The sequence below is a fragment of the Pelobates fuscus genome, chromosome 1 (assembly GCF_036172605.1).
Source record: "Pelobates fuscus isolate aPelFus1 chromosome 1, aPelFus1.pri, whole genome shotgun sequence".
Lineage (NCBI taxonomy): Eukaryota > Metazoa > Chordata > Amphibia > Anura > Pelobatidae > Pelobates > Pelobates fuscus.
In genome coordinates, this window is record NC_086317.1 from 23,771,744 (window position 1) to 23,794,667 (window position 22,924).

Below are 22,924 nucleotides of genomic sequence, written 5' to 3' on the forward strand. Positions count from 1 at the left end.
GCCTCTAGTGGCTGTCCGGAAGACAGCCACTAGAGGCTGGCTTAATCCCAAATGTAAACATAGCAGTTTCTCTTAAACTGCTATGTTTGCATCTGAAGGGTTAAAACCTGAGGGACCTGGCACCCAGACCACTTCATTGAGCTGAAGTGGTCTGGGTGACTATAGTGTCCATTTAAACTAGGGTCATTGCAACTTTGTAAAGCAGTGTATGTTACTGTATGCTACAATATATAAAAAAAATAAATACCTTTCTCATAATAGTTTTGCTTTAATGTCTTGAACCCTTGACACTGATGTTAATGATATTTGAAAAAAAAAGTAAATAAAGTAGGAATTAATAAACTATTTAAGTAGGGCATTATGCATGCAGGATCCTTAAATGCAAAATAAAAATCTTTATCTCTGCAACAACAAAAAAATTCAAAAAAATGGGTCCTGTAAGACATAAAATTAAAATAAATGAAATTAAAACATTTTGTAGCTTCCAGTATAGCACAACATACCATAACATACCATAGTGGCGAAACTGCAGAGTTGAAAAACAGATTGGCTGTTGTAGCCTAAATGTGTCCCTTATAAATGAATTGTGATTTGTTTGAATCCTGGGTGATAGACAATTCGACCAAAATAAAAACCGAAAGGTAAAAGTGGTAAAAATTGTTATATTTGTTTTGTGATATTTAATTTATGGCGTCTGTGATTCCATAACAAAGATATTTGATTGATGGCTAGGGGACAGCCACTAAATGTTAATGTTATTCACAAACCAAGTGAGAAGTGACTAACAGATGTAAAAAATGAGAAGCAGTAAAAATCAATTATCTTATATATTTTATATATTCAATTATTCTATAAATATTCCAGTGATTCCTTGAACTCGAGCTGAATGATGTAAAGTGCCGGGTGCATACAGCCTGGGCCAAAGAGTATAGAGATGTCAATTATTATATAATCTATAAATATAAAAATACAGGTTGTTTTATTTTTACTTCTCCTCTTAGTTTTACCACTGTTGGCTAGTTCTCACTTAATTTGTGACGCAGTTGGTGCAAATATGCACGTAGTATTTATATTTACACTAATACACTAATTAGCCGATATTCAAGCCCTTTTCATGAATCGGAATAGTTTTTCCTCTAAAGAATTAAATGGATGAAATTCATCCAGCTCGAAATGCCACATGGACGAACACGTATTGTCCAAATGATATTTTTGTTACCGATTAATTGATTAAGACTGAACAGTTTTTTTCAATGTGCACAGGCCTAGGTCATGCATATTAAAGTTAACCTGCTTAATATGCATGCAACTATTATATATAAAAGAAAATATATTGCCAGTTCTAGACTCCATCTAACCCTAGACTGAGCATCAGCTGTGAGGTCCCCTGCCTGAGGCTGGAGACGGAGCTTGATTGGGGAGTTTGAGTGTGGGGACGGATCAGAAGTGATTCGGAAAAGCTGCCGAGAATTGGGAATGGAGACTTAGAGTGCCGCCCAAAGCCTTAATGTGGCTGCACCAGCCCACAGCATCTCCCGCCTTAATTCCCTCGGACTGTCAGAAAATAATTTAAATGGCATTAGAGATGTACATCGGGTTAGGTAACACTCCAGATGTTGTGGACTAAATATCCTCAGATGCTTTCCCAGCGTTATGCCTCTTGGAGCATTATGGGAGATGTATTCCGTAACAACATGGAGTGCTGAAAGTTGCCTACCCATGATCAATATCATGAAACCTGGCAAGATCGTTTATTTTATAGGTACATATTTTTCTGGATTAATTAACTTCCTATCTTTTAGCTTACAGATATCATTTTATGTGAGAATCAGAAAATCTGTGCAAGCACATGTATAACGTAACAGACCGGAAAATGCATAGATACAGTATCACACTAGCACATGTAAAGGTATCACACTATCACATGTAAAGGTATCACGCATACACATGGAGTTTCTCATCTAGATCCTTATTGCTTTTAGTACTCACGTTTTGAATTCCTGCTATTCATTATGTACTTTGTAAAACATGATATATTTATGCCAAAAGTAATTAAGTGACTAATCAGTAACAGTGAGGAGGTGTTAGAGGTGTTAACATTCCCAGGTACACAATCTTGTATTTAATATTAGTTTATTATTTCTATTTGTGCCAACATTCTAAAGATAGAAAATACAAGATAGTTGGATATTACAGACTGCCTTGCGTTTTGTTGCAGTGTCGTAATAGGGAAGTGGTTATGGTAATTTTTAAAAGATGATGAGTTGCATAAAATCATGTGTTAGTAAATGGAACTATTTTCGTTTCATCAGATTTAGCTTCTTCCTGTCACACAGTTAGGCTCAGTGTGCCAAACATTTCATCACTCGCGAAACTTTCATCCCTCGTGAATCAAGGATACAATGAATATTCTTCATGGAGCCTACTTAGGTCAGGGGTAGGCCACTTTTGGCACTCCGGATGTTGTGGACTACAGCTACCATAATGATCATACAGCCATAATGCCGGCACAGCATCAGGGGAGATGTAGTTGACAACATCAGGAGTGGCGAAGGTTGCATACCCCTGCCTTAGGTTGTCCAGGGTCTCAGTATTCCAGCGTAATGCTTTCTTTGGTGGTTAAGAATGAAATGTGTGACTGCTCACACACTGTGAATCATGGGCCTAACACTTGGAAGGTTCTGTGCAAAGCTTCAGATCAAAGTTTGGAGCAATCACTTGGAACAATTAATTGATTTCTATGGTGACTGCTCCACTTTTAAAATAGCTTTGAGCTATACCTTGACTGCACTTGTCAATCAGATGTGACCATTGACCTGTATTTAGGCATGGTTCGTGTCTCCAAAGTTTTGGGGACAATCCACCCATATGCAAGCGGTTATTATTAGTTACATAAACTGTTTAGTCAAGAAATGTATTACCTGATTATTTAGTAATAAAAAGGTCAGTGCGGATTATATTTGGGATTTATTTGGAATTTGTCATAGGGTTGTGTAACACAGTGCCTTGTGTTTTACACAGCAGATGTAAAGGTCAGTAAGATTGAATGAAAGACACTGGATGAGTTTAACAATTTTGAGTTAAGATTTAAAAGAATTAAGAAAAACATTACGTGGAGAAAAAGGAGCATGTGTTTATAGTTTGATTTGCAATTCCTATGCAGACTGCCAGACTTGGTTAATATAATAATAAAAAAAAAAATAGAATGCTATGACTGCCCATCTGTGCACCAGAGACCACTGTGTGTGTGTTTGTGTGTGTGTGTATGTGTAGAGTGTATATCACTGTTTATGTGTTTTGTAGTATCTTTTACTTGAATCTTTTTTTTGTTTTGGTACGAACTAATAAAAAATGTTTCTCATTTAAGGTGAACACCTGCAAATACAGAACAATTGTCACGTAGACATCAGCCGGCAGAGACACTGAAGAACGATCTACACAGTGACTCTAGCAAGACCTAAAGTGTGATTTGAACATCTATTGCAAACGGCTGTAAAAGGTTCAAGATGCTACAAATGGGGTAAAAACAAAGGAGACAATGTGGGGTGAAAATATACTTGAAGAGAAATGCGAGAGTTTAAAAGTCCTGTGTGGGAGTAGAGAATTGAGAAGCAAATGCAGAAAATGTTAGGGACTGAGATCCTAGGTGTAGGTAGCAGACATAAATAGAGGAATTTCTCTACCCCCATACTATTTTTTTGATGGGGTGGGGAAGAGGATGGATCCCCTTTGTCATAATGGTCTCTGGTGCATTAGTTAAGGTTGTAACGGATCGCCTGGCACCCCGACTTGGTACCTCCGTTAATGGATGCTCCTAGTGCTTCCTGAGGACTCCAAGCACTCTGGCAGACACCACAATCACCGAATCGATGCAGCATATGAACCTTCTCAAGTATAGGAATGCTGTAGACCGTTGAATAGGAGCCATACGAATAGGCTTGCACTCCTAGCAGTCAACTGGAACAGCATGCAATAAATCCCCCCCCCCAATAATGAGACGACACATCACTTTGAGGGTAAAACAGGAACTCTGGACTGGCACATCCAGCCTGGCTTTTATTTCCATCTTACACATTTAAGCCTGCCCACAGGGGAGGTGTAAAATATCCAATAGCATAGATGTTACCTCCCACACATCTCCTCCCCTTAGATTAACACTTAACCCAATTACACATACAGTTAAAACATACTTTCTACCCAACTTTCATAACTCTAAAACCATACATCACATTCACATAAAAATACATATCCACAATCAATCCATTCAGGGGAACAACATATTAAAAAATGGCATGAAACAGACCAGGGGTTCAAAAGTTAGTAATAGTATCTTTTAACCCCTTAAGGACCAAACTTCTGGAATAAAAGGGAATCATGACGTGTCACACACGTCATGTGTCCTTAAGGGGTTAAAACCCCTGTCAGCATGACTTTCCAGCTCAGACCGGTTACCTCCCACAATGCCTCACAATCCCTCCCCTCTGGCCTGGAGATAATTGAGGAAGGAATCTAATTATCTCCAAGGACTGAGGCAAAACTCCATTACCCACATGGCAGACAAAAAGACAGTAAAAGACATAAAATACTTTAAAATACAGAAAGTTACTTTTTATCCATAACACACAGACATTTCACATATCCCCAGATAGCTGGGATCTGCGCGCACAAAACTACCGAATAGCGCGCAGATCCTACTCACACAGTTCACTCGCCACGGAGCCGAAGTCTTTAACTACACGAATGGGCTCCATGGCATAACTATCTGGGTTAACACATTCACATAAGGACTGGTCCATAGTCCAAAGGCAAGAGGCGGGCAAGCAGCCCCCTCCAAGGACACGTGGCGAGGTCGGTTTCGCCACAAAGGTGTTTTCACAACGCTTGGGTGTAAGTTAAATGTTTAGGTACTTTTGCTTGATTTTATAAATCGTGACTTGATGGTAAGTTAATGTGAATTGAAAACATGTTTCTCGTATGTAATATTAATGGTCGATATAAACAAGCTAAAATAGCCAAACTGAAAACTCAGCTGAGAATATTGCAATTTTGACTTAAAATTATAAATTCACTTTGAAATTCCTTTGAATTCTTGACAAGTCACTCCTTAGTGAACAACCATGTGTATAGTTTCATTTTTAACCCCTTATTGACGGATAACGGACCCGGTCCGTCATGCTGGGGAAGCACTTAACGACAGATAATGGATGCGGTCCGTCATGCGCCAAAATTAACCCCAGATTGCCGCAATCGCGGCGATTGCGGGGTTAACACTCCTCCGGCCTGCCTCGGTGTTCAAGGCAGACCGGGAGCACACGATCGCTCTGTCCCTGGATTGAAGTTAAATCCCACCCTCTTTCCCCTGCTTTAATAAAATTAACCCCATTCACTGCCATTTTATCACTGATTACAGTGCTCAAAATACAGATCAGGGTATTTTAATATGATCTGATTTTCTTTTTTAACCCCTGAGGGTTAACTTTTATTTTTTTTAACCCTCAGTTGTTAAAGTTATTTAATTGATTTAAATATTGCAAAATTATATATTTTGCTAGCTGGGGTGGGTGGAAGTTATGGGAAATTGGGGAATTTACTGTTGGTGCTGCTTACTGCTAGTTAGGGATTAACGGTAACGGTATTCTTTAATTAATAGTATGTGTTTGTGGGGAAGTTTGAATAACCAACCAGCTAAACTACTCCTTAATGAAGCATGGACACTGCGTAAAGCTTCAAAGTTAGAAAAAAACTGATTGGCTGCGTCTCAATTGTGCCGCTTCAACATCCACATATACCTGGCAAAGGTGCATACGGGGGTTTTGTTGTACTCAGACGACATAGATGAGCAACATATGAAGTATTATACAGTCGCAGCACACATAAGGTTTTCAAAATAGCAGAAAAATGGTTCCACGCTAAGGTTCAAAATATGCCTTTTGAAATACCCTGGGATGTCTCCTTTAAGAAATGGTATGCATTTATGGGATAGTTGGAATATATAACCTGCTAAAATACTCCAAAATAGGACCTGGACACAGCATAAAAATTCAGTTTGGAAAAAACTGGAATGACTGTGTCTCAAATGTGCCCCTTCAATATCCACATATACCTGGCAAAGGTACATACGAGGGTATTGCTGTACTCAGATGACATAGCTGAGCAACATATGAAGTATTATACAGTGGTAGTACACATAAGGTTTGCAAAATATATTGTGCAAACTCACTTTGTGTGTAAAAAAGGCAGAAAAAACGCTTATTACCACTACACTTGGTACAAGCTAGCGGAAAAATGAACCCATGCTAAGGTTAAAAAAAATGCCTTTAAAAATACCCTGGGATGTCTTCTTTAAGAAATGGTATGGCTTTATGGGGTATTTGGAATATGTCGCTTGCTGAAGTGCTCCAGAATGGAACACAGAGCCATCAAAACCATATTTTTTAACCCCTGAGGGCTAACTTTTATAATTTTTTTTATTCCTCAGGGGTTCGATTTATTTAAATTAAAACTGCTTAATTGAGCTGAAGTTTTTTTGGTGCCTATAGTGTCCCTTTAATGATATATAGCTGGAACAGAATAACAAAATAACATAAGAGGCACAGTAAAGAACATTTTGATGCGAATAAGAGAATAAAAAGAAGCAAATGGCAAAAGTGCAAGAAAACCAAACACAACAATAAGGGTTGAAAAGAACAAAGCTTAACTGATTAGTGCTGACAAGTCGATAAAGTGAAATGGGGGTTAAATAGGAAAATGGAGACTTAAAAAAGGGCAGAAAAGCCAAATAGGAGGAGTAAAATATGTAATTGAGGAAAGTAGGAAGAAAACCTAATATGGTTGGGATTAAAATGTTTGGGCATACGGGGCTCCAAAATGAATAGAATGTTGCTAGATGGCTGCTTTAAACACTAAAATATTATTTCATGTAATTTGGGGGATTTTTTTTTTTTTTGTGGGTGAGCACATATTTACTTCACTTGCTGAAACGTCTTGGTGAAAATGTGCTAATTTAGTATAGATTTATTTTCAAAGGACTTGCCCTTAAATTTCCAAATCAAATAAATAACCAACAATTTAGAAATACGATATCCATTTAACCAAACTATGTAAATATATGCTGTTAATATTGCAAAAACGTTTGGTCATTTTGTAAATAGAATATATAAAAAAAACTAAAAACTTATTTTTTTAAAAGATAATTTTACATGTAAAATTATTTTATTGTTTAATTTCTTTTTATTATTTTCCCCCCAATTTTTGTTTTAAAATGTTTTTTTTTATTATTATTATTTAATGTATTTATTTATTTTTATTTTCATTATATTGTTGGTAATTTTGTAGACTCATTGTTGTTAAAACTCATGTATTTTCAATGTGTATTGTAGATATGTCTATTGTTATTACATTATATGTATATATATATATATTTGAAAAACTCAATAGAAATATTTGAAACCAATAAATAACCAAATAAAACTAATTTTTTTGTAGAACATTGGTTATCTAAACTAGCCATCAAGGACAGTGGACTGTTAGATTTTGCACAATTCAATTCCAATGGGGAGTGTAATACAACATTTAGCATATTGCATAGTTCGTGGTCTTTGATGACTGGCATGATTACAACTGTTGTAGAGTCTCATGCATACTGCATATTTTTTGTGGATTAAAATATGGAAGTTTTAGAATCAAATATGATTACATTTTGTCATATATTAATTTTTTTTTTAATTATTACTTTTGGAGTCTTGCCCCTTGCTTGTCCTTTTTAGACCATTTTGTCTGATTTGACATCCTCATACAGACAAGCACTCAGTGGTACGCAACTTTCAAAGCACATCATCATAGTTTGCTTTTACTTTGTCTAGACTGGGCCGAGGTTCTGTAATCTATGTAGATTCTGCAAACCACCAGACCCACTTTGCTGTGTTTCGTTTTGCATGGAAGTTCCCATGAGTGACCAGTGTCACTTGTGGAATCCCAACTTCCTTCTTCAATCATGCAAGTTAAATACCTAAACGTAATAATCGTCATCAAGCAAATTCATTGATATTAAAGAGGAACCAAAAGATGTTTACCTTATAACAAGTAAAAAAAAAATCCACAAATGTATTCATATTTTTTTCTGTACAACCTAAAAATAACTAGTGTTTAAAGGGACACTATAGTCACCCAGACCACCTAAGCTCATTGAAGTGGTCTGGGTGCCAGGTCCCTCAGGTTTTAACCCTTCAGATGTCAACATAGCAGTTTCAGGGAAACTGCTATGTTTACATTGCAGGGTAATCCAACCTCTAGTGGCTGTCTTCCTGACAGCCGCTAGAGGTGCTTCTGCAACGTTGGATGCGAAATTCGCATCCAACGTGCAGAACGTCCATAGAAAAGCATTGAGAAATGCTTTCCTATGGACTGTTTGAATGCGCGCACGGCTCTTGCCGCGCATGCGCATTCAGCTCCACTCGGGAGCTGACGTCGGAGGGGGATGTCACCAGTGCCGAGGGAGCCCGGCGCTGGATTACGTTAAGTGGCTGAAGGAGTTTTAACCCCTTCAGCCCAGCGGGAGGGGGACCCTGAGGGTGAGGGTCCCCCAAAGATGACATAGTGTCAGGAAAATGAGTTTGTTTCCCTGACACTATAGTGATCCTTTAAGTATATTCGTATGTATCTCCTACAACAATAATGTTCTACTCTTAAGTGAGCTTCATAATCATGTATACACACCAATAAATAAATGTCCACGCTAAATTGTATTAGTTGAATTAGTCAGCATCTAAAATAAACAATAAATTCTTTAAGCAGGTGGTAGTGTACTCTTCTTAGTCCATTATTCACAAGGCTTCTCTGCAGGCTGAGCCTTTTTATACGAAAAATGATAAAATTGTGTATGTTCATACAGTTGTTCAGTACAGTTGTTAGTGCATCCTCGATAGAACGGTTAGCGAAGACAGTGAAAACAATTATTGAAAAGACAAAGTAGCATAGTGCACCTAAAGGATGAATGCAATATGTTTAAAACATTGTTCACTTCTCAAGAAAAAGGCACTTAAGACATAATATAACAAACATATATACAAATAATTAAAGACAAGTCAAGCAACAAAAGGGAATGAAATTATGAATGTGAATATTATATACCCTTTGGTAAAATTTTCTTAAAAACGCAGAAAGGGAAAAAAAATAATAATATATAAATATATGTAAATACCAGCACTCTGATTCTTATTTTATTACATAAAAAAAAAAATCCAATGGTCAATAAGCTTTGATCAGGACAAGCATACTTATACATAACGGTATACCAGCACTGATATGTCGACCATTGGATTTTTTCCTTGGTTGTCATTGTCTGTAGTCACCGTGATCGTTCATGGAGCCGGTACACTTGACCAAAAGGAATCTCTAAACTGGTACATTTGAATGAGGTCATATATATATATATATATATATATATATATATATATATTTGTGTTTAGCAATGTATTAACTATATATATATATATAATATTCCAATTGCTGGTTTAGTAAAGTAAAATATACAATCAGGAATGCAGCAAGTCATACAGTGAAATCAATAGATAGATTATGTTGGATATTTCTAATCCCGTACAGTATAGGGTTGGCCATGCTTAAAATAGGTTGTTGCACCAGGTCGAGGGTAGTACTGCTTTAGAAGTTGGGTAACCCATAAAGTGGAGCTCACTGGAGGAGAATAGGCAAAGTTAAGCCCACTCACCCTTGCACCCAGATAAAAGTAGCATGCCCATAGATATGCTTTTTACCCAATGGGAAGCTTGGGAATTTTTAAAATATACAATTATGGACTACATGGCAGAGTATGGCATTTCACAATTTAATTAGCTGTACAATTAAATGATATTAATCAGAGAGTTTACTGAATGTACTAATGATTTCTTATTGTTTTTTATTTCCAGGATGTTCTCAATTATACTATCAATCCTTGTAATCTTGACCCAATTTGGTAAGTGAGCTGTGTCTGGAATTAACACATATACAATTGTAAACTTCTTTATTGTTTTGTTTATGAACCAGTTTCACTCTGTTAAATGTTTTATCTGTTTTGTGTCATTACATTGTGGAGTAGATAGCAGCCGCCAAAGGAGATAGTGAGTCAGCTGATGAATAGACAGGGGCTGGAACCAACAGCCAGTCAGGATTTAGAATGAGGGTCCATAAGCTAAATAGTTGACGTGGGTAAATGTGAAGTAAAAACACGTTGTGACTTCAATGTGAGAGTTCTGAGTGTTATTTTTAGCCTCTTCCCCACTTCTAGTTGGAACTGCCCCATATCTGGTGGGAATGTACCTTCTAGCATCATTAATAACATAAACTGTGCTGATGGCATTCCCCTGTTGGCTTGCCCCATCCCTGCTCTTTATTTATAACTCCTAATATTGGGAATGTATATAAGAGTACAATTCCATTCTTTAGAGTTGGGTAGACTTTAAGTCGAGAGTGGTGGCTTCACATGATGTTACACATGTTAGACTGCAGCCACAAGTAAAATTCTACACAACAGGAACCCATACATAGGACTTATGGGTACAGAGAGCTACTTCCTTCCTAAAGTGACATTACCAGAAGTTACACTGCAGGTAATGTCAATGAAAAAGTATTTTTGTTCCCTATGTGTAATTAAAACTGTGATTGGATTGGTCTCAAAATTCAATGTTTGGTATTTGTTGCATCAACAGTTTTCTGATTACTAATCAATTGCCATATATACATTATCTATCATAAACAAATAGCACTAAACTTAATAACGTAAGTGAAAAGTAAGAATCCTAACTCACCCCATCTCCCTACATGTCCTGTAACATCTGGCTCATTTCCAGAACTCAACTCCCTTTACAACAAGAAGGCAGAATGAGCATTACATAGCTGGCAATACATAGCTGGCATTACATAGCTGGCATTACATAGCTGGCAATACATAGCTGGCAATACATAGCTGGCATTACATAGCTGGCAACTATAGAATAAACTTCCAGAAACACAACATCAACTGTTACACCTGTTCAGGCCTCTTGCACCCTACCATTAACTTGAGCGGACCTGCCCTCATTCTCAGCGGGTCTTCACTTTGGGGGAGAATCCAGTGACACGAATACCTCACTGCCCCACCCAATTTACCTCCTACCTACCAGTGTCCTGATTTGCTGTTAGCCATCTAGCTAAATCCTGCACTGCCTGGCTTAGCTCAGACAGGTAGCGTCCGAATCTCTGTTATAAGTAGTGGAGTTAGGGAGCATCACCCAGCTGACCTCAGGTAGAAAGTTAAATCATTTTAAAATGGTTTGGCTACTTAAAATGGATTGGCACCAGGGAACTTGTGGAACCATAACTACTACCAAGAAATATGAATTGCAATTGGTAAGACTTACGCTACGTGTGTTCTCTTAGTGACACCCATTATTTATAATCATTCCTGAAAGCACTCCCCTGAAGGTTTATTGGTGCCTGGACACTCCTGCCTCCATAACAATGGTTTTCTAGTAGTTTAGCTCTGAAGTTGGACCCTAGGGCTCTCAGCCTGTCACCGGTCTCCTGCCAGTTGGGCATTTTGGGACCAACTATGAGGGTAAACCATTGAAAAACAGTTTAACCTCTTAAGACAAGACAATGGCCAGGCACTCTTGCTACTATAACAATGTCAATGAGCGTGAATTGTTTTGTGGTAGGAGTGTTTGTTTAAAGAGACACAACCACTTGTAGCGTCTTTTTTTTTTTTTTTTGTAAATATCCCCCTCAGATTACATTTCCCCTTGTATGATGATGTTTGGGATTGTAGGGAGGTACATTTACCTTCTCAGTGCTACCATCTTTATTGCCATCATGTCTCTTTAATTATGTACTATGGAACATGCACAAAAGTATAAAACTGGACTTTAACTGACTCAATATGGGTTTCTCTTATTTTTCTGTTTCTAGAGGTGGCAAGGACAACGAATGAAGGGACTGCATACATGCCAGGAATTGCAGTTTTAAGGTGCAACCCATTAAAACCGGAAAGCCTCAAGGAATTAGAGACAGTTTTCTTGTGGCAAATGAAGGACATTCATGAAGAGAAAGTTATATTTGAAAAACATAAGGGTGAGGTGAAAAAAGATCATCTTCATCCAAACTATGTAAATCGCACAGTAGAACTTCAACCAAACTTGGATTTGCACTTACACGATGTCACACCAGCTGACGAAGGAAAGTACACATGTGTCATCATGAATAAAACAGGATGGTCTCAAGTATATCACAGATCAGAATACAATTTAAAAGTGATCGGTAAGTGAGCATTATTGTGTGAAACAGAATATTCCGACTGATAATAGAATTATCTTTTAATCTGTCTTTTCAAAATAGTGCTAAATGTAGCCACGTCCCCACATTTTCTAAATGGTTTACAATTACCGTCCATGTGTCTGTCTGTAGGGAATTAGAACACAATGTGAGTGAGATGATTAACATTAAAATTGTCTTAAACAACATCACTCTGTCCAAATACGATGTCACTCTCAGTTCCACTCAATAATAAGTGGATCTGTCCTTGATGGATAAACTACTTATCTTATTAACCCATGCTGGACAGCATTTACGGGATAAGCAGAGACCACACCGAAAAAAAGAGACACTTCTGTTGGAGAGCCTCTTCCAAACGAAGAAAGGCTCTGCTTTTAGATGCAGGTAATCTCACTAAATAGTACACACACAAGGAATTTAAAAGGTATGTATCTTTTATTTTATTTCATGTTGTATTGTAACGCATAACAAAACCAGGGGGTCATTTAACCTCTATTTTTTGCTATTAATTTCTGGTAGCACAATGTGAAGTGGGTTACAAGTCATAGAACAGCGGTGGGCAACCTTCAGCACTCCAGATGTTACTGACCGCATCTCATATATAGCTCTTACAGCCATAATGCTAGCAAAATATTATGGGAGATGTAGTCCATCACATCAGGAGTGTCAGAGATTGCCTACTCCTAGAGGAAGCATCATTTTATAACATTTATTGGGTCCCGATGTTAATAACAGTAGAGGCTTGTTAAAGTGGGTTCCATCACAGTCAATGCATTGAAAATGTTGTACTAGGTTGCAGGTTAAGAAAGGATATTACACTTTACAGTGTATGTCGTTCTATGCATTTAAAGCTCCATCTTACAGGCATCCCAAATGCCCTTATTTCAGGGATACAGTCTGTATTTCACGTTCCTGTCCTGCTTTTGGAGACACCAAAAAGCATAGTGTGTGCGTGTCATTAGATGTACTTGTGCTACACTCAGGGTGTTAGGCGCGTGCAGAGAGCTGAAACATTACTGTTTGCATGGTCCACCCTTAGTGGGCCTGTGTGTTTGGAAGTCAAAGTGGCATGCGATTTTGGGTAGATCCATCCTCTCTGGGTGGCACAAGTGACGCAATTTGCATCACTGGCCCATTCTCTTTTACTTTGTCCACTGGTGTCCGGCTTTATGAGACACGAATGTTGGGGGGTACCGGTACGATCTTAGCTTACTGTCAGTTATTGCTGAAATCTCTATTCTTTGAACCTTGCAGTCAGCATAGAAAAAGCATACAGCGAAGAGGAGAAATAAAACAGCTCGTGGGGTCTGCTTAAAAGCTGAATTTGCTTTTTGAATGAGTTTAAACTCAAATTACCATTCTAAAGCTTTTTCTCAGTTATTTGTTTTGTTTAGTTATATATTTGTTTATTTATTTGATTCTAGTTAATGAAAGCTCTCCAGATATCGTCCTTATTTCAAATGATACATACCATTCTGGAAGTAATCTCAAGCTGGAATGTTCGTCTAAGCTGAATTTTCCCAACCCTGAAGGAATACTGTGGCACATCTTCAACAGCTCTGGCAACTATACCATTAACGGCAACTCCACCATTCACAAGAACAATGTGACTACAGTGTACAATATAACCAGCTACTTGCACTGGCACGTGGCGGAAAATACAAGCGTCAGCTGTGAGATTCAGTCAAATCGAAATTTAAAATCTGACAACTTGCTAATAGGTGAGTGAGGTCATTTACAAATTACCTGAACTGAAGTTGTGAATTGTGGAGAATTCAAATAGAATTTTATATATTGGGCAAAAAAATTGCCAAACTGGAAACATAACTGATTGGAGACTCTTCTGTTTTTGATGCAGTATTTTCAGTCGGGACTTTTTGAAAGAATCCATTCAGATTGGTATCTGAGCGGAAAAGAACGTTTTTAAAGGTTTCTAACACTCCTACACTATATGCAAAAGGAAGTTGTTTGTACATATATACTGTAGATAAGAGCGCTGACCCATAATTTTGAATGTTGCTGGATATGTGATTTTGTGAGAGAATCTGAGGATAGCCGCACATTTTCATATAGAAATATTTGGGGTTTTAGTATTTTTTAAGAGCTTGTTAAAGGGAAAGCGACGCGGATTGTACTATACACCTAGGTCATACCTGATGGACCTGGTTCATGAACCTGTGATTAAAGAAAAATTGTCCACAGCATTTCTTACTGAAATGTTACCTGGCAGAGCCTAAAGGACTTACTTTTATCACTGGACATGATGTGTCTTTCATTATTAAATAATTTACTCTTTAAAGCAGCAAAGGAAAATGTTTTCACAAAAAAAATAATAATAAATAAATAAATAAAATGTACAAAGGTTAAGGGATATAAAGGTTCAGGTATAGATATGACATCACGCCTACCCACCAATCAAATGTCAGCACAGGTGATAGAAATATGAGCATTTGCTCCTTACAGGTAAGGATTACCAATTTTACTGTTTGTTATTTCTTTTGGTGTGTTTATTCAGTGCTTTTTTATTTATTTATTTAAATAACAAATGTTTTTAATTTTAGTGTGATTACTTATATTTCCCCTTGATTTTGATTCCCTATATTTGTTATAACTGCTGATTTGTTCCAGCATTGCATTATGCCTCTTTATTTTAGCTATGTTTCTATTAGTTATTTTTTTCCTCTCTTACATCACCCTATTTCTGTTTTATTTCCCTGAACTTCGGTGTCCTTTTTTTTTTATTTCTGGCTTTTTTTGATGTACTTTTTTGTTATTTCAGGATGCATGAGTATTGACTCTCAAGCCAAGTTATTCTTTTGTTTTTAACGTTATCTCGGTGCCCATTTTAATGGTTGAGTGTCCCGTAGAGGGCTTGGTGGCCATCTTTATTGTTCTGGGCAAACTTTTCATCCGTTTTACATTGTTGTTGTTTTGCGATAGCAGAAGTGGCGTTATAAAATATTGCCTGAAATGATGACTTGGTGAGAGTGTTTGTCATAACGCCCCATGGCAGTAATTATAGAGCTACAGTTATAGAGGACACGTAGCGCCAACAAATGCTGCATCACTGTACAATCTAGGGAATACGGACAATTTATAAACGTGTACAGATACAAAACACACAGATATCCAATGAATAACTTACAATCTAGCAAATACAATACATTCATACAAAGTGCTTAGCAAGATAAGTTGTGGGTTTACAATTTAAAGTTAATAATGGGGAGTTGACACAAAAAGTTGCAGGGGGTATTTGAAGAAATGTCCAGAGATCAGGGGATATATGCAAATACAGTGTTCCTTGTGAGGTGATTTAATAGTTAAGATTAGAGACAGCTGAAGGATCATACTATAGTGAAAGGTGGAACAATCCTTGGTTAGGGGTAGCAGGCGTTTTTTGTTTGATTACCGAGGGAAAAAGGATGCTAAATCCAGAGACAAAAGATAATTAAAACAATTGGCTATTCTGTAGAGAGGTAGGAAGGAGCCATAGGTGGGAGTGGAGAGGGGCATGTGTAGCATTTTAATAAAAGGAGTAAAACACTATCTCAAACAAATTCTATGTCCTTAAAAACCAATAATGCATATTTATCTTAAATTTAAGGTCAAAATAGCTGAATCAGAAAAACTATCTAAGTCAATGTTTCCAGTTTAGCTTCTCTTGACCTTAAGTTTGAAAGTTACTTTGAATTCTCACTTTAGCGAATAATCCTGATATTATGATTATCTTAGAAAAATAAAGATGCAATAAACACCGTGGAGAATCAGAATGGTGAATCAGAATGGCACCCGTACAGGGTTACTCCAACCATCATGACCTCTTCAGTAATTTGAAGTGATCATGGTGGTAGGAGTCTTTATGTGCAGTGTTTCTGCCTGAAACACAGCACACACACAGTTATTTTTTAATTGTGCGCACACGTGACTTAGGCGACTTGGAACTTTGTCCTGAGCTGCCTAATGTTAATTTTGTGCATATTTGTCGCCTGTCGTCACTGCGCACAGTACTCTGCAACAGACGGAAAGAATGTCCCCCTTGCAGACAGAGCATCTGAAAGGGGAAGATAGCTTTCTTACCACTCCCTCCCTCTCCCTCCCACCTCCCTCTGTAACTTTTAAAAAATTTAAATATTCCTCCCAGCCTCCCTCCCCTTCTCATTCCTCCTTCCCCTCTCTGCCTCAGATTGCATGCATTGCGGGATGATGTCAGAGCAGGTTGTGGAAGATTAGGGATGAGAACTGCACCTGGTGCTGTATTCCAGGCAAGTTTTAAAACCTCTTTAAAGGTTTTAAGAGGGGGACCTAATAGTTATGTCCCATATGACATCAAATATCAAACCATATAATTAGAATAAGGGTTGGAATATTCATTTAACTTAGAAAAAAAAAAAGAATAAAAAAAAGATCTATATATTGCGAAAGAAGACTGGGGATGAACCATAGGACTACTAATCGAACAAATCAGAAGATTCCCAACACTGGATGTTGAAAGTAAAAGTAGAACGTAACCTTTTTTTATACAATAAGATAAACATGTCTGTTTTGGTACAAATCAAACAAAAAGATCTAGATCAGAGTCATACATTCAAAACATATATCAGCCAAAAGTTTAATTATTGGATTTCAAATCGTGCTAGCAAACAAGTTATAAAGTATCAAAACATATGGAGAGCAATGATGTGTAACAATATATCCTCAGGTACTACGTGATTGGTAATAAAGTTCAGTAACACAAAGTTGCTACCACAATAGACACCATATAAAGCACAAAAATAACAGCTCAAAAACAAAAACAATTACTGTGATGCTCCTGAGATCTAATTTATGCTTCAGCAGCTGCTAATATATTTACTTATAAATATATTTATATATCTAGGGGGGTGTACTTTCTAGAAACATATACTTTTGTGGAGCTGTTTTAGTTCTGTGACTACTACAACAGTTGTACTCTCAGTATCCTAGCGGTAGGCACTTTTTTCTTTGATCACGGGGTCAAAATTACACCTTTTTTAAATTTCCTCAAAGCTCCTGGACATTTTCTCAAGTAAGAATTCAAAAGACATTGTTGGTAATAAAAACAACTTTTTTTTTTTAACAAACATTGTTCTGTCACCTTCTGGAGATGACAACTAAACTAAATTCACCATTAGTGTAGGTCCCACCGATACTGGGTTACTGTGACCAGGGCCGGATTAAGAGCCCATTGGGCCTAGTGCTGACAATTATGATGGGCCTAATTACAGAGTCTTATCGACAGAAAACACTAAAGTGGTTGTACCTCCCAAGCATCATGCATCTGGTGGAGGTGGAGCTGGAGGGAAACTCACAGGATATATCTATCAGAAAATGCATACTCTATGCTAATCTCTCACTTTCATCTCTCAAGTAAATCCACACTCTTGAACAGCAGTGTCCAGTGAAGCAGGATTTGGTGGCCGGGGTAAAAGGGTGGGCCACTGATGTGAATCACATAACCAGAACCGCTAAAAAGAGACAAACATGTCCAAAAAGGGGGCGTGTCTGCACAACTAATTAGATGGTCAGCCTGGCATGAATGCACGCAGGCTGGCCAACTAAGGGCATACTGTGCAGACAGCACCCTGAGCTTGGCATAAATGCGTCTAATGATGTGCTAGCTCTACACTTTCCCAGCACTCGCTGATCCACTCCTCTCCTAACCTTCTTCTAGCAGGCAGAAGCTCCCCTTATACAGTTTGCGACAAAGAAAAAGTGTATGTAGTGAGTGTAGAAGAAAGGGAACATGCTACAGTGTTAGAGAGACCAAAGCAGCAGGAGCATTTGCATAGGGCACACAGTCAGCTTTACACTAAATAATTGCATTATTTTGCTCCCATACATCCGTCTTAAGTTTCCATACTTAAGCAAGAGCATGTGAAAAGTAGTAAAAAATAAAACATTTGATAAAAAATAGAAATATATATATATATATATTGTTTTTTTAACTCAATGTGCTTATTCCATAGGCATGGGCCTGGAGCTGCAGCTCCATCAGCCCCTATGTTAATCTGGCTCTGACTGTGACATAATGGTGGGCTTAACACAGTATGGCTATACGGTGGAACTGAATCCTTATTTTTGTGTGCTAAGATAGGTGATCTTGCGTACATTGTAACATGTAAAACTGTACTGTTTTGTGTGTGTGTGTGTGCTGTTCGCTCCTCTGTATTTTACATTGCACACAAGGTAGAAATGTATTTTGATACACCTTACCACTTCCTTAAATATAGAACTTTTTTGTATCTTGCTACACACCCCTCAGCCCCCTCTGTTAGGGAAATCACACACATTTATCTTCATATACACACAGATATACAGATTCACACTCACACAGTGTATGAGTCTCACTTGGGGACTTGGCTTTCAAAGCACTCTGAATGGTTGGCTTACAAACCAACCAATCAGAACACTCTTACTGATATTGCATGGTAATAGTTGACATATCATGACAAAGTCGAAATGAGAGCTCAGTATGTGGCGAACCCTCGCTGGGTAAAGATGGATTTTGTTTTTTAATTATCAGTAGTTATATCAGGTTTAATGGATTTTAATTTGACCTTTTTTGTGGCTGAAGAAAAGAAGAGTATCATTTTTTAACAGGCATTCGTTTTATTGGTCCTCTTAACTATTATTAGGGTGTTGGGGGTATGTAGGCTTTGTTATTTTTGAAAGAGGTGGCTAAAGGATTGAGTAAAGGGGGGCATGCCGCTATTTGGGGCAGTGAACAATAGGTTGTCCAACCCAGTGGCTAGTTTTACAAGTTTAGCAAATATGCCCCCATCAGCCACATGGCAGGTTAATATCATTATTTTATTGACTCGTTAGGGTCTTCATTTATATGTTTTTATTAATTTGTTTAAACTATTTAATGTGGCAGCTGACTAGCAAGTCCTGGCCAGCCACACATAGTTAACCCTCGCACTGCTAAGGGTTATTTAACTATTTCCCTGCTGGCGGCAAAAATGCAAATAGTTCAGGTTTGTTAAAAGTCTGGGCCTGGTTTGAAGCATTCGGTCTGGGTTTTAGCTGTCTGGCAGCATTTGGGTCAGTTGAAATCTGGACTAAATTCAGGACCATTCATTACCTGAATTGAAAAATAGAAGTCCCACACAATGTCTGAATTTTGCAGTCTGAATGGCCCCAAATACAGCTGGATGGTTTTGCCCCTTTCGAACTTTAGTGCACTTACTCTCGATGTCTTGCTTGATATCTCCCTCTGTCTTTCAATCTATGTTATCCCTGTCTCTTTATCTGTCTATCTCACTGTCGCCTTCTTCCAAATGTCTACATACATCAATGTAATTATACAAATGCACTTTTGTACAACTGCACTGATAGAGTAATACAAAAAAAAAAAAAAAAAAGGAAGAAAGTAATAAAACGATTCTTCCATCTAGCTTTGTATCTATTTATTTCAAACATTTCATGGAAATTTCTCATGAATAAGATGTAAACGGTGACATTTTGGTTTTACTAACTTTTCAATCTTTTTATTTCACAGTGATAAAATCTCACCCTCCTACCCCTGCAGAAGAAAATAATATAAGCCTTATCATTATCACTGCCATTGCATTGATCATCTTGTTTTCAACACTCTTTTTCGCATTGTTCTGTTTTTGTCGGAAAAAGAAATCAAAATCAGCTCCACGTACAAGAAATCAAGGTAAAGTGCTTTATGTGTCTGTACGCGTTCCTTAAAACATAAAATATATATTTATTATAAGGATGTCAAACAAATGGGCTTTGGACTGTGATTTATAACATTCGATTAGTGACTATGGAATTTATTAAAACATACATGGCACTTAATTTCGATATAATATATACCATTATTAAATAATTAAATACTGGATCTTTTACAAATCATATGTAAAAAAAAAATAGAATACTCACACTAATGTTGGGCTATTAGAGGTTACAATCTGCAAGCTTTGAAGAATTCTTCTTTCTTCCAGAGATGCTTTGTTTGAGATATTTATATTAACTCACACAGGAGGCTGCTGGCATAGGGCATTGCTTTATGGGGACAAGCCCTTTGCAACAAAACCACTTCATAAAGCTGAAGTAGTTATAGTGTTTAGACTGACACTTTAAAATTTCCCTTCTTGATTGTTGTAATAATAGCTATGGTCTATTTTTGTTTTTACATTTTTTCTTCTCTTTAAAAAATACAAGAAACATTAAAGAGGTGTATAAGAATATACTTTCAAATTTGGTGAAATGTTATATTTCCTTCTGAGTCATTCTTTCCATAATTGATATTATGTTATTCATAGTTACATCTGTAAATTACAGGACTGTAGGGGTTCCCTGATTATTTTCTAAATAAATCCAATTTATGGCCTTTATCTCGGAGTAAAGACCGGTTAGGATATTGTGTAATCTACGGATTACACTTTCAGTAGTACAATGTATTCATTCAATGTACAGTGTTTGAAGGCGACCTTGCCATCCACATATTGTGTGGATCATAGATTGACTTTAAAAATAAAGCTAAGCATTTTTTATTTTCTCTTTATTTGAAAAACGTAGTATTTTTTAGTTATGTACCAAGGAAAGTACAGGGGAATTCCATAGCTGTTAAATTGTCAGAGTCCTTGCTCAAGGAAAGTGGAAGATACGTTCTACAGAGCAGCGCTAGTAACAAATTTGTGACTGGAGTTTTAACAATTTCATAATCAAAGACTCTCAGTTTAATATTGCACAATCATGGTTCTGAATACAATGTATTATTTCAAGTACTCTATTTGTAAGATTACAAAACCTTAGAAAGACAAATAAACGTTTTGAAATTTGATAGCTTGCTGATACCTTGATACCTAATCCCTGAATCAATTGTTAGGGATTTTTACATTTTTTTTTTCAGAATCATTAAGGATAGACAGTAGAATAGATGATGCATATTTGGAATTCAAGTTATATTTATGTTACTATAATATAATTATTTTGCTTTTGCCAGTGAATGTTTAAAAAATATAAATTGTCTTCTTCACACAGATGTTGAATTAGCTGAGCGATTAAGACAGAATGGGTCTCCTACTGCGGATGAACCGTAAGTTCTCTCAAAACCGGTGGGGGGTTGGAATGAGATGAATGGATCAGCTGGGGTGGAGGAATGAGACACATGGAGGGGCTAGGGGGAGGAATGAGACACGTGGAGGGGCTAGGGGGAGGAATGAGACATATGCAGGGACTGGTGAGTAGGAATGAGACACATGGAGCGGCTGGTGGTGCAAAATGAGGGTCTGGGGGAGAAATGAGACACATGGAGGTTTTGGGGTGGGGGAATGAGACACATGGGGTACCCCAGAGCAATTTTCGCACTGGAGCCCCTGTGGCTTCTAGTTACGCCTCTAAGTGGGACAGTCCTACATTTACTGGGAACACCAGAGAAACGTCCACAATAAGCACAGTATGTGTCTCATTAGACACACTCATTCAGTGCAAACTAAGCTCAGGGTATTTATCTTACAGCAGCGCTTTGTGCATGGTCTACCATGATAGAGGCAGGCAAGTGTGGCTGCTATACACCTGAATTATGTGTGCCACATTAACATCCACCTTTTTTTTTTTAACAGGGTGCCCCTTTTGCTAGTGCCCTGCCTCTTGTCAAATTACCAGTCACTTGCATACCAATGCTAATATATCCCTTTTTTTGGCCGACCCACTTTTATCCTGCATTCTAGCCTCCCACTGTTACATAGTAGGTGGTTGAGTAAGGTCTATCATTTTTAAAATCACCACATTATTTTGGGGTTGCATGTGACTGCTAAGCCATATATTCCTAACCTGTGTGCTAGTCCCATGCTCATCCCTATCACAGTGCCAACGTTTATAGGGCAAAATAACACGATATAGGGGAGAAGATTATTTTTGTAATAAGAGTAATGCTACCTAAATATTCTAAACAGAGAGGCTAATTTATGGGTGTAAGCCAGAAAAGCAATAACACATTAAAATTGTGACTGATGCTGTTTATTGAATTTACCGCATTAAAATTGTAATGTTTTTAAATGTAATTTAAATTTTTTTTATTTTCTTCAGAGATGGGCGTTAATGTTGGAACTAGACCACAACACACTTGTACATCGAGGAATGAAGTGGTTTTTTGTTTAAACCTATCGTCTTTTCCTCTGCCTCAGAACAATATCCCTCGGCCTATGGACAATATTTCATGAAACTGAAAAGGGAAAACTGGCTGAAGAAAATGTGACAATTGCCTTCTTAGTATAATTAAATGTGTGTGTAAATATATATATTATTGAAGTTGGGTTTGTACTAGGAAGGCCAAACAGTTAAGAGTTTTGTTGGAATATTTACTTATCCTAAATAATTTGGCCTAATGTTCCAAATTAACGAATACGGATGCTTATTGATAAGATAAACATCTGTTTGTAGACGTCAATGAAGAACGTGAGGATAAAACAAAAAAAAAAATAGAATGAAGTTTGCTATGAAACAATATGTCAGCCATTGCTAACCCACTTCCTGTTCAGCCTGCTGTGGTGGGCAGCCATCTTACATCACCTGTGCAATAATTGGTAAACTTGGAGTTCTTGCACCACAGGAACCCTCAATTAGTCTTTTTCTTAAGGAGACA

At 37.4% G+C, this 22,924-nt stretch overlaps 1 protein-coding gene and 1 long non-coding RNA gene across 2 annotated transcripts in view; both read left to right on the forward strand.

The window, feature by feature from the left end:
* LOC134586577 (uncharacterized) overlaps nt 1-3,469 on the forward strand; it is a 92,756-nt gene extending 89,287 nt beyond the window's left edge. Inside the window, exon 3 of the long non-coding RNA XR_010086579.1 lies at nt 3,368-3,469. This is a non-coding gene — a long non-coding RNA (uncharacterized LOC134586577). The remainder of the gene's footprint in view (nt 1-3,367) is intronic.
* A 7-nt stretch (nt 3,470-3,476) lies between these two features.
* On the forward strand, nt 3,477-22,561 carry CD80 (CD80 molecule). Its single transcript, XM_063442167.1, has 7 exons — nt 3,477-3,520; nt 9,927-9,973; nt 11,944-12,291; nt 13,731-14,027; nt 19,826-19,987; nt 21,322-21,376; nt 22,369-22,561. The coding sequence occupies exons 1-7, from the start codon at nt 3,507-3,509 to the stop codon at nt 22,379-22,381; spliced, it is 936 nt and encodes a 311-aa protein (XP_063298237.1). The 5' UTR covers nt 3,477-3,506; the 3' UTR covers nt 22,382-22,561.
* The last annotated feature ends 363 nt before the right edge of the window (nt 22,562-22,924 follow it).

Coding starts and splice junctions, on each gene's coding strand:
- CD80 (XM_063442167.1), top strand. Junction 9,974..11,943: donor TGTAATCTTGACCCAATTTG/GTAAGTGAGCTG, acceptor TTCTGTTTCTAG/AGGTGGCAAGGACAACGAAT. Junction 19,988..21,321: donor TCCACGTACAAGAAATCAAG/GTAAAGTGCTTT, acceptor TTCTTCACACAG/ATGTTGAATTAGCTGAGCGA.